The sequence below is a fragment of the Capricornis sumatraensis genome, chromosome 2, assembly GCF_032405125.1.
Source record: "Capricornis sumatraensis isolate serow.1 chromosome 2, serow.2, whole genome shotgun sequence".
NCBI lineage: Eukaryota > Metazoa > Chordata > Mammalia > Artiodactyla > Bovidae > Capricornis > Capricornis sumatraensis.
The window spans coordinates 51587072-51602041 of record NC_091070.1 but is presented as its reverse complement, the minus strand read 5'-3'; the positions used below and the strand labels follow the sequence as shown (position 1 = coordinate 51602041).

The 14970-nt window shown below is 46.5% G+C and overlaps 1 protein-coding gene across 1 annotated transcript in view; it reads left to right on the top strand.

The window, feature by feature from the left end:
- Positions 1-14970, top strand: part of MYO1E (myosin IE) — a 214168-nt gene that overhangs the window by 186168 nt on the left and 13030 nt on the right. Inside the window, exons 23-26 of the mRNA XM_068963676.1 lie at positions 1492-1638; positions 3310-3467; positions 5535-5627; positions 8450-8651. Of these exons, the coding sequence (XP_068819777.1) occupies positions 1492-1638; positions 3310-3467; positions 5535-5627; positions 8450-8651 (600 nt within the window). The remainder of the gene's footprint in view (positions 1-1491; positions 1639-3309; positions 3468-5534; positions 5628-8449; positions 8652-14970) is intronic.

Sequence of the window (14970 nt, the reverse complement as noted above, 5' to 3'; positions counted from 1 at the left end):
CAGTTGTGTCCGACTCTTTGCAACCCCATGGACTAATACTTGCCAGGCTCCTCTGTCCATGGGATTCTCCAGGCAAGAATACTGAAGTAGGTTGCCATGCCCTCCTCCAGGGGATCTTCCCAACCCAGGGATCGAATCCAGGTCTCCCACATTGCAGGCAGATTCTTTACCTTCGGAACCACCAGGGAAGCCCAGTTGCTGTTTAGTTGGATCAGACTCCATGGAAGAAGGCTCCTCACTCTCAGAGATTTTTTATACCCCAGTCCTCTGCCCTCGCCTCACTGTCTGGTCATGTCACAGCGCAATAATCCTACTGATGCCCCAGCCCTGGGGCCCCCTGTGCAGGACACAGGAACAGCTCCTGTGTTACTGATAGAACCATGTCATTGGTATTTCCTGTACTTGGAGAGATTAAAATTTAATCTCTGTGGTCAGTTTACTGAAGTGAGTTCACTTACTTTGTTTTTAGTACCTGGAAAAACACTTACTGTCCCTAACGAGACGTCATTCTTAGGAGGGTTGTCTTAGATGTATGACAGTGTTGCTAGGAGGTAATGGTAGGGTTGTATATAATGAAGCCTTTGGGGTGGTGGCCTCTTTCAGGTGAGCAGTTGAGCAATACATCTAGCAACTAAGGAAGAAAAATTCTCAAGTGTATATGTGTTCTGATTTCCACAAACTCTGGCTGGGCCTGGAGAGGAACTGTCTGAAAAGTCCCCTTACCACTAAGCATATTCCCCAGTTCTGGCTTTGCCCCTCACCCTCTCTCTTCCATTCTTCCTGCAGCTCCTAACATCCACTCTGTGTATGAATTTCCCCATCAGCCCTACCCTGTCCAAACAAGGAACTCCCACAAAGGCATGTCCTTTCCCTGACCCACCCTGAGGGTGGGGACTATGCTTGCTGTGTGTACACCTGTCTCTCATTTCTCTGCAGTTTGATGTGTTTATGCATCTAGCAGGCAGTATTAGCAGAGCACTGAATACCTAAAGGCTTCCAACTCGTGCCTATGAAGCATAGGACTTTGGTTTCTCTTTTGATAACGGAGCTTACGGTTCTTCAAGTTAGGATGTATTACAGTAGCTGCAACCATATCCTAAATGCTGCTGACTTGGGACTTAAGGGGAATTGTCCCTTTTTTTACCACATTCATAACATTCTGGGTTTTTATGATTTTAAGAACATAGAAGTTGAATTTGAAAATGGATTTTTTAAAATACAGACTAAATTGTCCTTAATTTCCTGATTTTAAAAGTCATGTGAGAGAATATTTTGATTATGCTGTTGGTAGACTATAAACTTCTTTTAAAAGCAGACATTAGGGATTTTATTTTTGTACTCATTGCTGTGTTTTGTTTTAAAGATTTTCAGTAGCAGAGGAAGATGGTGGAAAGTTAGTGCTATCTTACAGGATTAAAAAAAGGGTGGGGAAAAAAATCACGGAATCAACAAAACTGCAGCTTTCATTGAATCTTTACCATCTCTTTGCAGTACTATGCAGGATGACCTTTTTATTCTTCATGAGCAAGAATATGACAGTTTGCTTGAATCTGTCTTCAAAACTGAGTTCTTGAGCCTCTTAGCAAAGCGTTATGAGGAAAAAACCCAGAAGCAACTACCTCTGAAATTTAGCAACACGTAAGTTGGGATCTGGGGCCTTGATCTCACTGCTGAGGTCCACTGTGGAGTAGGGGTGGGGTCTGACTGGCTCGGGTGGCTCTAAGGAGCTCTGGGGCCTTGGCTTCTCCTGTGGACTCATACGGCCTGCAGAGGGCAGTCCGGGTGATTGCCATGGACTTTGGGAAGGTTACTTTTGCATTTCTGTGAGATGACTTCATTGAATGGTATATTTTATCCCTTGGGCGAAGGTCACCAACGTGAGGTCAAGAAAGGCAGATTTTTGTATCTTACTAATGAAGGAATATTTTATTTCGCAGAACAGGTAGAAACAGTGTAAGGCTGAAGCAGAAGAAAGTGATTGGGGCTTAAATCCCCTAGACAAGTGCATGGCACAGCCTGCTGGTGGGGCATTTGGAGACTGGGGGCTGTGGACGGCCAGTGTCTTGTGTCCCGGCTCACCTTCATTTACGTTAATAACATCGTCTTATGTGCCAGACATTGGCAGACTGTTGAACTTCTAGTCTCACGTTTGCCAAGTGATTTATTTGGCTTTTTGTTCTTCTTCAACTTTCCCATCTATAAAACGAGGATACCCTCCACTCTTCCTACTCACAAGCAAGGGGCCAAAGTAAAGCCTTCGTTCCAGGAGTGGGGGAACTTAGCATAACTCATCCTGCTGCGGTTGAATTGAAATAGACACTAGAAGTAGAATGAAGTCATTATAGCTTTTTCAAACAACAATTTGGCCATGAGAACCAGGGGCAGTTATTTTTGTCTGAGAATTTGGGATAAAGGGAGTAACTCAAAAAAAGTAAGAATATGTATAAGCCAAGCTGCTCAAAAGAATAGGCAGCTACTGGCAATTATGGTTTTTCTGTCTTACAAAATAAAAATACAAGGTTAAAAAAGCAGAATATGGAACTGCATTATGTAGGCATATCGGCAACATAGGAAATAAAAAAACTGGCTGGGGATTTTGCATTTGTGAGTAAACTTCCCTTTTATTTGGGTATTGGCTGCTAGTGTCCTTTCCTCCCTGGGGTGGGGGTGAAGGTGGACGAATAGAATTAAATTAATTCTATAATTAATTTAAATTAATTAAATAGTAGCCGCGTTCTCAGCCTAGATGGGGGGGGGAGTCTGGGGAAGAACGGATACATGTGTATGTATGGCTGAGTCCCTTTGTCATCCACCTGAAACTATCACAACATTGTCAATCAGCTATACCCCAGTACAAAAAAAACAGTTAAAAAAATAATTAAAAAAAAACAACAACTTAAAAATACTAGCCACATACTGTGCAAAGGAGACTGAGCTCCCTGTCTGGCGTCTCTCAGTCCTCCTCACCCACAGACCTGGGCAATCAGAGAGGACACGGAGAGGCAGGGCAGCAGGTGTGGCCTGGAGGGTGGCCTTTCCTTCTGTCCCCACCTGTCTCCACCTGACCATGTTCCAATACTGGGGCACCTCCCTTACCAGCTATTATCTCCCAGGGGCTGGGCCCCCAGTGCTCTGCCTCTGGTTGGTGGCTCAGCATGCGCCATGCCCATCCACTGGGCCCCAGACTGGTTCCCGTGATCCAGTCTTGTCTTGTTTTACAAAGCAACTCCAGGCTGGGGTCTGTGAACGCCACTTTCTCCCTGCTTCTCTCCCTTTCTTTGTTAATTCGAACATATACGCTTGTCACAGGCTTGAAATCAAGTTGAAAAAGGAGAACTGGGGTCCCTGGAGTGCAGGGGGCTCCCGGCAAGTGCAGTTCCACCAAGGCTTTGGCGACCTGGCCATCCTCAAGCCCAGCAACAAAGTGCTGCAGGTCAGCATCGGACCCGGGCTGCCCAGAAACTCCCGTAAGTGTGCACGGGCCCACGGGCGGGGCCGCTGCTGGGCCGCTGGGCTCCCTGCCTGGCCTCTGCTCACCCTCTCTCCAAGCTAAACTCTTTTCCCACCAAATGCTCATAACACTGCACAGATCTGCGGGCCAAAGAACCAGTACACTGACCGCTTCCTGTGGCTGGGGTTTTCTTCTGATTGAAACGTTTCAGACTAAACCAACGTCAAGGCAAATGGGCAGGTTAAACTTTTCTGAATCATTTAGTAGTTATGTGTAGTATTCCTGGCATTACAGTATTAATTATGTTTAAAACAAATCTATTTGTCAGCTTTACATTTCCCAGCCTTTTCCAGTCCAGTCTTGTCAACAATACAAACTTCATCCTCTGTGTCAGTGTTAAAGAAATTGACCATACTTACCAACTCCTTACAAGGGTTCACTCCGTTACAGTGCATCACGTTTAATATCTCCCTCCTTCACTTTAAATTGTTTCATTAGGAGACACACGTGCACTAACTCACACTCTATAGTTCGACTCCTTTTCCTGGCCTATGATTCTTTTTTTTTTAGATGCCACCCTTACAGAATACAGTACGCATGTATACCCAATGAAGAGTATGCCAAGTATAAAATGGGCCTTCGTGGCTTCTGTCTACAGCACACACTGGCATGCACTATGTAACTCACTAGTACAGCACAGAAAAGTAGCCACTCAGAAAATGGTGTATGTCTGAGTATCAGTGAGTACTTGCAGAAGGCAGCACATTTAGGTGGGATTTTTGAAGACACTTACATAAAAGGACTCTTTACAGAGATATGGGCAGGATGAAGGGAACAGGGTTGGGGCTCGGGCAGAGAAATCCAAGATGCTACTATTACCCTAAGGATGTAGGATGTGGAGGAGACCCCAGAAATCTAAAAAAGCACGTGTCTCAGAATCACTTTGCTGTACATCAGAAACTAACACAATAATGTAAATTAAATACTTAAATTTGAAAAAAAAAAAAGTACCCCAACTCCTGTCCCCTCTGGCACTCCGGCCTCCTGCCAGTGCCTCCCACACGTCCAAACCCGACTCGAGTGCAGAAGCCTAGCAGTCCACTGGCTCAGACCCCAGGGCACAGGGCCAGGCCAAGGAGCACTGTGGATAACCAGAGGATGAGTGAGAGCACTGCTCAGTGGGCCTCAAAGTGAGCCATTGTGTAATACGGTGTTTGAGCGTATCTCCATGAGACAGGGAGGGCAGGAAGGGGGACCCCCACACCTGGCCTCCTCCCCTCACCCCAGGACCTGATACCCGGCTCCTCTGCGTTGTGCTGTTCATACCTTGCCACTTCCTGCTCTCCTCTTTACTAGGAATTTCCTCTGCAGCCCTGTTCCAGCTGGCTTAATCGCACTCTCCTTCATGTCCCACTCGAGACCTTATTGACTGTAGTTCTTTCCAACACATCGCCTCTGCAGAGGTCTCGTCTGGGCCGCAGTCGCCCCGCCTCCCCGGGCCTCATTCTGGCCCCACAGGGCTCCATTTAGCGCTGCTTATTTTCTGATGCTTGCGCATCATGTCAAGGGTGCCAGTCTGCTTCTCCCCTTCAGCATCTCTGTGTTTCCTTCAAAGATTGTAGAGCACAAACTCTGGTGAGGAAGGCTCTGGACGACAGCAGAGGTGGGGGAGCTGCGGTGTCCACTCCAGGGACCGTGGTATGCAGCTAACACAGCCTCAGCTTCTGTGCTCTCTGGGCAGAACATGAGTGCAAACACTCATTTGACCCATCTGTCTCTTCGCAAAGTCAACAACAATAGAAACCCCTTTGTATGCTTATTAATAATTCTTTGTAAAGCCATTGTCTCTGACATTCCAAATCTCTCCCTCTGTCAGCGAATCCTCTGGCCCCTCCCATCCAGCTGCTGCCAGGACAACATGCCCCTCACATAGCCTGTCTACCCTGCAACCAGTCTCCTATAGATCCCACAGAGACCTGCCTTCCAAACTTCTCAAAAGTTTTCCACCAGCAAAAATCCATCAGGAGCCATAAAAACCAGCCAGTAGCACTGATCTGGACCTTATCTTGCTGGCTTATTTCAGGTCCTACCCGAAGGAATACAATTCAAAGCAGAGATTATTCCAGCAGGACTCACAATGCCAACTACCCGATGAGAGCTGCCCCTCTGCCACCAGGTAAGCCTAGCATGCGCTGTAGGCGAGACCCAGATGTGTAAAATGCATTGAGGAAGAAACGCATTAGCCAACAGATGCCAACATATTAGCCAGCCGTGAGCCATCTCAGTGTCAGATGTCCTCCTCCCAACATGATGGCCCTACCTGTGACCCTAAAATTCACGGGACTTGTGTATGAACCTGTGAGACCGCACTGTAGCCAAGTTAGCGATTTGCCTGGAAGTATTAATTCCTTAGGAAAGGCTTCCTACATCAGTAAGAGGAAGAAGAGTTCACTGCCCATGGCAACCAGAATGTCATCAATTTTTAAGATGTAGGATGCTGCCTTAATGGAAACTGGAGTTTGCAGGTATAACCCCACCATCACTACCCAGCTCCAGCCAAATGCTGACAATACTGTGCATCTAGTTAACAGCTGAATGAAGAAATAGAAAGTCTTTATTCTTAGCCAGATAGGATCTAGGAGGTTGGCTCCAAAAAAATAAAGTAATATCTGAGAGAATTGCAAAATTGATACCAAAAAATTTTTAGATCTTATGTTACGTTTTTCTCATTGTTTAACTGATAAACATATAGCATGCAAGTCAAAATCCAAACCCAAATAAATGTAAGAGGTTTTGCCCTTTAAAATCTGTTTAGTATTGGAAGAGTGCTCTCCAAATTCACAAGTGTTTTTCCATCGCTCACAGTTCTGTTAATAAGAAACTGCCTCCAGAATGTTTGGATGTTAATAAGTTTAGTGTTATAGGTCTTAAAAGGGTCATCTCTGGACCACGCTTGACTCAGATCATGCCAGACAAGGCAATCTATTTGTAGCAGCATCCAAAATAAGCAGTAAGAAGCATTTCTTTAGACCCCTGCCCTGGAATCACATAGTTGAGTGCTTCAGTATGGACAACGGTGCCTACCAGTGAGAAGCCAATTCTCATCTCTCTTGGAGTCCCCATCCTGCCTGGCCCGGCTGTCTTTCCTCCTCTCTGCCTTTATTCTTGAAGGAAATCCAAGCACAAAAGAACCTAAGAGAACCATGTAGTACTGTGTTACTACTTATGCGCCAGCCACCCGTGCAAAATCTTGGCCAGACCACCTGGAAAGTTCATTTGCCTCAACTACACTGGCCAGAGTCGCCTCAGATCAACTACCTGACCTTGAGCACAGCTCTCAACCTCTGTACATGACAGTTTCTTCATCAGTAAAATGAGGCAATTAGACCCAAGTCCCTTATGTCAGTACTTATACTTTCTGTGGTGAAGGATCAAAAGCAAGGGGGTTTTTTTAGCTTTGGTTTAGTTTTTTGTGTTGTTTTTTTTCCCTTAATTTTTAACCCATCACAAACTATACTTTTGTAAGATATAATAAAAACTACTAGGATTTTAAAAACAATCAAAATACAAGCCAAAATTTCTTGTTAGATTCAGCAGACATGAGATATATCTGTGAAACTGCTCTGAACATTTCTAAATGCTGGCTCTTAATTTCTGAACTTACAAGGGTAGCTGGTTCATGGGTGGCACAGAGCAGCCCATCTGTGGGACCCCCTTTGAGTGTCATGGCCCTAGAATATGTTCCACCCTGGATGTCCCTTGGCTGTCCTTGGTGACTTGGGCAGCAAGTGGGGTTTCACCAAGCTCCTTGTTTCTTTAATGAAGAAATTGACAGTCCATCCTAAAGGAGATCAGTCCTGAATATTCATTGGAAGGACTGATGCTGAAGCTGAAACTCCAATACTTTGGCCACCTGATGGGAAGAACTGACTCATTTGAAAAGACCCTGATGCTGGGAGGGATTGAGGAGGAGAAGGGGATGACAGAGGATAAGATGGTTGGATGGCATCACTGACTCGATGGATGTGGGTTTGGGTGGACTCCGGGAGTTGGTGATGGACAGGGAAGCCTGGCATGCTGAGGTTCATGGGGGTCACAAAAAGGCAGACATGACTGAGCGACTGAACTGAACTGAGCTGACATTCTGAAAGATCAAGTGTCTTGCTCGAGGTCAAGTAGCTATCAGAGGCAGGCAAAACCTGAACCTCAATTCCCCTTTATAAATTAAGTGTCATCCCACTGGTACCAAAGACTTGTTCTCTTAATTGGGATGGAAAAGGTTTTGTGGCTCCTTGGGGAGCCTTGTTCCCCTTCATTCTTGCCCAAACCTGTCAGTGAGAGAAGAGATAAGGGCTTCTGCATATATAACATAGAACAACAGTTCCCCTTTCAGGCAAGGTGTGCGGTTTGGAGCCCAGCACAGTAATCCATCACTTACCGGATAATGTGATCTTGACTAGGAATGGTTGTTTGACTAGGAGAGCTTGCTCTGTTCAGATTAATCCAACCAGTGGCCACATTTCCCCTGCCTGTGTGGACTCCTCTCTCCGTCTCCCATGACTGGCTCTCACAGAGTACACCCAGGACTGACTCCTTGAAAATGGATGTCCAGCTGTTTAAACAGCTGCCTGCCAGCCCTTTTGAATCATAACCTCATCATTTTTCTTAGACCCAAAAATGTGCCTTCCAACTAGTCAGGAGCTTACCTTTCTTTGACGTTGGCTTTGAAACCCTGAACACCTGGTAGTTCTAATGTCAAGTTCAACAAGCACACATGAGAGTCTGCTCTGTTCCACGCATTTGCCAGGGAGTTTACAACATCTTGGGTCTATTCTTCACAATATATGATATTAGCAGTTATGCCCTTAGATGAGGAAACTGAGGCCTAGCAAAGCTAAGTAACTCGCTCTTGGCTAATAGAGAGGAAAAGTTTGAAGAGCCTTTTAGCACAGGATCAGAAATTTTCAGCTTTGTTTTCTTCTGTTTTCCTCTTTCTAGGATTGCATCAGAATGGAGTCATTAAAAACCAGTTTGTGCCATATCCCTATGCTGCTGGAAACCAGAGGTCAAATCAGAAGAGCCTGTACACATCCATGGCACGCCCGCCTTTGCCACAGCAGCAGTCCATCGGCTCGGACCGAGCGTCACAGGTGCTGGAGAGCTTGGATTTCCTCAAGGTCCCAGACCAGGGTGCTGCCGGGTAAGAGTGCCACCTCCTGTGAGTGACCCTTGCGACCTCCATCTCCACCAGTTATACCAGGGTTCAAGAACTTGGGGCGTCATCTGTGTGTGATTCTCAAGATGAGTTTTGCACCCACGTGTGGTCACCCAGCCTCATCCAGCCCTGGGGCTGTGAGGCTCTAGGTTGGCATCTTGAAAAGTACAACCGAGCTGATGTCAAAGGCCTTATCCTGGAAACACTAGAAAAGGGATTCCCTTCCACCCTGAGACTGAATCACTCTGTGACTTATTTTGCTCTCTGGGATGGTTGAGGAATAATGAGGGTGTTGATTTATGTCTCTGCTAAAGGTTCATAAACACAGTGGCTCAAAGAGTCATTAGCAACATAAGGAGTACCATCCCAGCATTCTATGAGGTGTAGAGGTTTGTTTATGAATACAGACTGTCAAGGCTTTAAAATAAGAGCCTGTCCGCCTCTCTAGAACAGAAACCAGCTTTTTAGTTGAAAGAAGTAAAGATTCATGGAACTCCGTGCAGATAGAGTTATCAGTGGGGGGAAAAGGAGTTGGCTGTGTCCTGTGGCGTCACCTGGTGTGTAACTAGGGCTGGCTTCAAGACAAGGGAGTGAACTCTGCCAGGAAGTAGATTTTGGCACCGATAAACAAAGCAAGCATTCCAGTGGCCTAAAGATGAACTGCCCTAGGATGTAAGGAGCACCTGGTCCCTGCATGTATTTAGTCACAGGGCAGATGGAAACCACAGACAGGAGTATTATAGAGTGACTGTGTCATATACGAGAAGGGTGAGAATCCTGTCTCAGCCCCTGCTAACTAATATTGGACCTGCTTCTTACCTTCTCTGGGCTGCATTCTGCTTATCTGTACACTGGTGTAATACCACCAAACTTACAGGGTTGCTGGGAGGACTAGAGAGAATTTAAATAAAACATCTACCATGGTTCCAGGCACGTAGCTGGCTGCTCGGTCAGCTCTAGCCTGATGATGAAGATGGTGGTGACGGTGATGGTGGTGATGAAGCGGTTTTTGTCTCATGATGGCCGAACTAGTGACTTTTTACATTTGTTTTTAATTGGAGGATAATTGCTTCTCAGTGTCGTCTTGGTTTCTGCCGTACCATAGCGTGAATCAGCTCTATGTGTACGCTTATCTCCTTCCCCTTGAGCCTCTGCCCCCTCACCCCACCCGACCCCCCAGGTCACCGCAGAGCACCAGGCTCTGCTCCCTGTCCTACGCGGCAGCCTCTCGCCAGCTGTCTGTTCCCCGCATGGGAGTGTATATATGTCAGCCCTGCTCTCCCAGTTCATCCCACTCTCCCCTTCCTCTGCTGTGCCCACAAGTTTTCCGTTTTCTATATCTGCATCTCTATTCCTGCTCTGCAGATAGGTTCGTCAGTACCATTTTTCTAGATCCCGTATATATGCATTAATAAACAATGTTTGTCTTTCTCTTTCTGACTCACTTCACTCTGTATAACAAGCTCTAGGGTCATCCACCTCGCTACAATGCAAATGTGTTCTTTCTGTGGCTGAGTAGCATCCCATTGTATATATGTACCACAGCTTCTTTATCTGTTGATGTGAACTAGTGGCTTTTAAGGAATCTCTGACTCTTGGCAAGAATCTCTGACATGATCCTCAGTGGTGGAATAGTTCTCTCTGCTGAACCCCATAATGGGGCTGCTGCAGCCCACTCTTCCCCTCCCTCTTGCCCACCTCCATTGTCTAGTCTCTCCATGTCTGTAGAATAATAAAGAACTTTTGAGTGTGATCAGGAGACTCATGTACAAACTAGAGCAGTGCTGGGTGAGAAGCAGCAGCTCCTTCCTTTGGCCGGGGAGCCACCCATTCACTTGAGGCCTTATCAAAGGCAACAGACTCTTAGGAACTTTCCCAGATCTCACCAGGTTCTCTCCTCACGTTCCTTTTCCCCTGGCAAGTCTTCCCTCATTTGGGCCTCAGAGAGGAAAGCACTTTGGTTTTAAATATTTATTTAGCTGTGCTGGCTCTTAATTATGACATGCAGGGTCTTAGTTGTGTCACGTGGGGCCTGGTTCCCTGAGCAGGGGTTGAACCTGCGCCCCCTGCATTGGTAGCATGGGGTCTTAGCCACTGGACCACCAGGGAAGTCCCAGCACCTTGGTTTTATACAAATGGCCAGCAGGAGAGTGGCCGCCACCTTCTATGACGTCTCTCCCTGCTCCCACCACTCCTGCATATGGAGCTCTGTCCCTCCAGTTCTCATGATCATAGTTTACCTGATCGGCTTGGTCTAAAGAGGTGGTTCTCACACTTTAATGTGCTCCAGAGTCACCTGGAGAACTTACTGGCCCACTTCTGGCATTTCTGATTCAGTAGGGCTGGGATGGGGCCCAAGAACTTACATTTCTAACAAGTTTTGAGTTGATGGTGATGCTGCTGATCCAGGGACCACATTTTGAAAACCACTTTTATCAAATCATTTTGATAAAAACAGGGAAGTTTCTGTGTAAAGGTGAATTGAGGGGTGCTGTTGCAGCAACAGGATTCTTACTCCATAATCCAGACCTACACTACTCAGATGGATGAAACTAAAATAATCAAACAAGCCTTCCTGGGCCCACTTTGAGTTCCCAAAGTAGGCAGGGGATTAAAACCAGTCAGCAAAATGCACCAAATCTCTTCGCTCTGTCTGCTAGCTTCCCACTTGCTTTGGTTTTGGCAAGCAACCCCGTCTTTCCAGGCTGCTTTGCAAGTTGCAGACTTGCACACCAGCCAGCTGGGAGCATCTGCCAGCCAAGATGCAGGCAACGGAGGAACACTGCGTCCTAACCGAGGCTGCTCCCTTCCAGCCCGCAGCTGTGCTGTTCCCTATCGCAGTCTTGTCACACCTTTGCCACCTTTAAGCTTAAAGATCAGGCATACGTGATGCTATTTTGGCAGTGGCTGTGAGGCTGGAAGGAGGGAACCTTCACTCCTGTCTACTAGACAGTAAGATTTTCCTCTGGATAAAACTTGTGTATAAAACTCCCTTGAGGCACACTGAGTCCCATAGCTATAACATCTCAGCCAGCCCCCTCTTTGTACATCTGCAGTGATGCAGATTCTTCCTTAAGAAGTCATACCCTGATCAAACAGCTGAGCTTTTGCTTAGTATTTCTTTTCTAAAACACATCAAGTCAAAGCTAAAATAATTTCTAATGTGGCCAAAGACCTTAGACAGGCATCTCAGGGCCCTTGTGATTACCTACATTTAACAGTTGTTCATTGCCGAGAAAACATGAGTTGCGTTTCCTGTGGGAGGTTGTTGAGCAAATAGGGAACTGTAGGATCCCTAGCTGGTTCCTTTCCACAAAGATGGAAGTTCCTGTTTACATCACTGCCTCAAATGACGCCCTTGGATTTACCAGCCTATAAAAGGGAGGCTACCTCTAGGTCTCCTTGGACTTTCAACTCTTCGGTTCATCTTTCCTTTCCCTCCCTCCCCCACCCCCAGTGCAGTTTAAAATTTTATTTATTTGCACTGGGTCTTGCTTGTGGCAAGAGGGATCCTCAAACCTTCATTGCAGCTTGTAGGATCTAGTTCCCTGACAGGGATCAAACCTGGGCCCCCTGCATTAACAGAACGGAGTCACTGGACCACCAGGGAAGCCCCAATGTACTTTTCTTTATAGACATATTTAATATAAGCAGTCATTTCTTTTGGATCATGTAATGTGGATAAAATCGAATGGTGTAATTAGCACCTCCAGTTAATTCAAGAAAGTCTTTATCAGTTTGTTTTGGGCTCAATCAGTTGGGTTCTGGGTTTTTGGGTATTTGCTTTTGGAGAGAGCATGACACCTTCGCTAAATTCCCACCCCACGTGGATTCTTTACCCTTGCCACGCCATGTTAGTTGTCATCGTCATAATCATTATCCAAGAAAACTAAGATATAGAAAGAATTATCGTCTTACAGTCCCTTAGCATACCTTTTCAACAGTCTGTTTCAGGTTCAAAATCTGTCCTGATTCTCAGGAAAAGAGGACAGGTAACACAAGAATCATATAAACATTTCATTCACGGGGCTCTGCTCTGGCTCCATAGGAACACTTGATTTACCAATCAATGTACCTTATATTCTCCCTCCTGTAACTGAGATGTACATAACCCACCTCCAGTTCATTACTGGAAGCATTAAAACCCAGACTGGAATTTTTTTTTTTTTCTGTTGGCCTTTTTAATCCTGTGGTCCATTTCAGGGGAGGACCACTTCAGGAAATTTCAAGATACTCCAGAGATGAATCCAACTGGAAGGTGGAGAAACAGAAAAATATTGAAAGTGCTCAGTGGTTGGGCTTCTGGCCATGCCACAAAAGAGAGATCGATCAAAAACTGTAAATGCTGCCTGGGTGTCTGCTGACAAGATTCTCCTAATGGAGTCATATTTTTCAAGGGGCTTAAAATTTCCAACAAGTGTCCAATAGCAATATTTCTTAACCCATAGTCTACAGGAGCAGCAGCCATATCCTGGCCCAGGCAGACACGAAGCCTAGGAATTTCTGGCATCCATTCCCACATTTCCAGTAATGTTTATAGATTCAACCTTTTGGAACAGAGCATATTTTAAAGAGCCAATGAAATAAAATGCCATTATTTTCCTTCTTGGAATTTTGAGACATAAATTTCACATCTGCAGAACAAAGACCTGATGCTTGAAAGCTTAATCCCAGCTCTCACTGGCACAGTGACATAGGCACACCCGGGTGCCCCAGAGGCATGGGGGCTGCAGGGAAGCTCACAGAATGTGGCCTGGCCATTTGCAGGAAGCCAGGTTCACAGTAGCCAAGGCTGGGCGTGAGTCCTGGGTCACTTGTTGACTATTGACTGAACCATGTGCCTTCTGTATGCCACCTGCTGGGCACACGGATTGTCTCACTAATTACCAGCCAACAACCTCACATGTATCATTTAATCTTCCCACACCTTGGTGTCCTCATCTGTATCATGCTGCTGCTACTAAGTCGCTTCAGTTGTGTCCAACTCTGTGAGACCCCAGAGACGGCAGTCCACCAGGCTCCCCCGTCCCTGGGATTCTCCAGGCAAGAACACTGGAGTGGGTGCCATTTCCTTCTCCAATGCATGAAAGTGAAAAGTGAAGTCACTCAGTTATATCCGACCCTTAGTGACCCCATGGACTGCAGCCCACCAGGCTTCCCCGTCCTGGGATTCTCCAGGCAAGAACACTGGAGTGGGTTGCCATTTCCTTCTCCAATGCGTGAAAGTGAAGTCGCTCAGTCGTGTCCGACCCTTAGCGACCCCATGGACTGCAGCCCACCAGGCTCCTCCGTCCATGGCTCATAGAGCCAGTTAATAGACATTTAAAGCCCATTCACAGTTCTGTGGCGATTATATAAGGCCACTTGAAAGTTTATCTGTTTTTGGCTGCACTGGGTCCCTGTTGCTGCGTGCAGGCTTTCTCTGGCTGCGGTAAGCAGCAGGCGTGCTCCAGCTGAGGCGCACTGGCTTCTCATTGCGGTGGCTTCCTTTGTTGCAGAGCACGGGCTCTAGGGTGCATGAGCTCAGTAGCTGTGGCTGCGCACAGGCTTAGAAGCCCCAAGACATGTGCCATCTTCCTGGACCAGGGATTGAACCTGTGTCCCCTGCATTGGCAGGTGGATTCTTTACCACTGGACCACCAGGAGAGTCCTATTTGTGTTTATCTTATGACTGTTATTCATGTGATTTGATCTTACAGAGAAATATTAATATTCTACCAAGGTTGAAAAGTGGGTGTCCCCTGGCCCAGTGGCTTTATCCACAAGAACTCAACCCTCTGGCCTGCATAGAGCTCTAGGCTATGGAGGGGCTAAGCTTCAGGAATTTCTGGCTTTAATGGGGTTGGGGAGGGGTGATGGGGCAACCTAGGGAAGCCAAGACAAGGGGACTAGTCAGGGAGACAATCCCTCTCACTCCCCCTTCTCTGACCACCACACGTGTAAAGCCATGCTGCTCTCTGGCCTCAGACCAAAAGCAGAACAAAGCTGAGAGGCTATACTGTAGTGGATACTAGCTGTGTTTCAATAACGGAAATAAAATCCAAAATTCCTTCTTGTGCTATGCTGTTCTACAGTCTTTTTCGAGTTAAACCTCCTTTGCTCCAGTCACCATAACAAGTCATATCCCATGAAGGGTGTGAACAGTCCCTGTCTCTACGTCATTGATGTCACTTGGCGTTTTGTGTTCTTGTGGGCTTCTGGCCCCTTGTGAGGTTGGACAGCTGTCTGTAAGGGCTCATCGGTCGGTCAGCATCTGGTGTCTCAGGGCCTAGCACCTCCTGGCCTCCCCAGGCACTGAAACAGG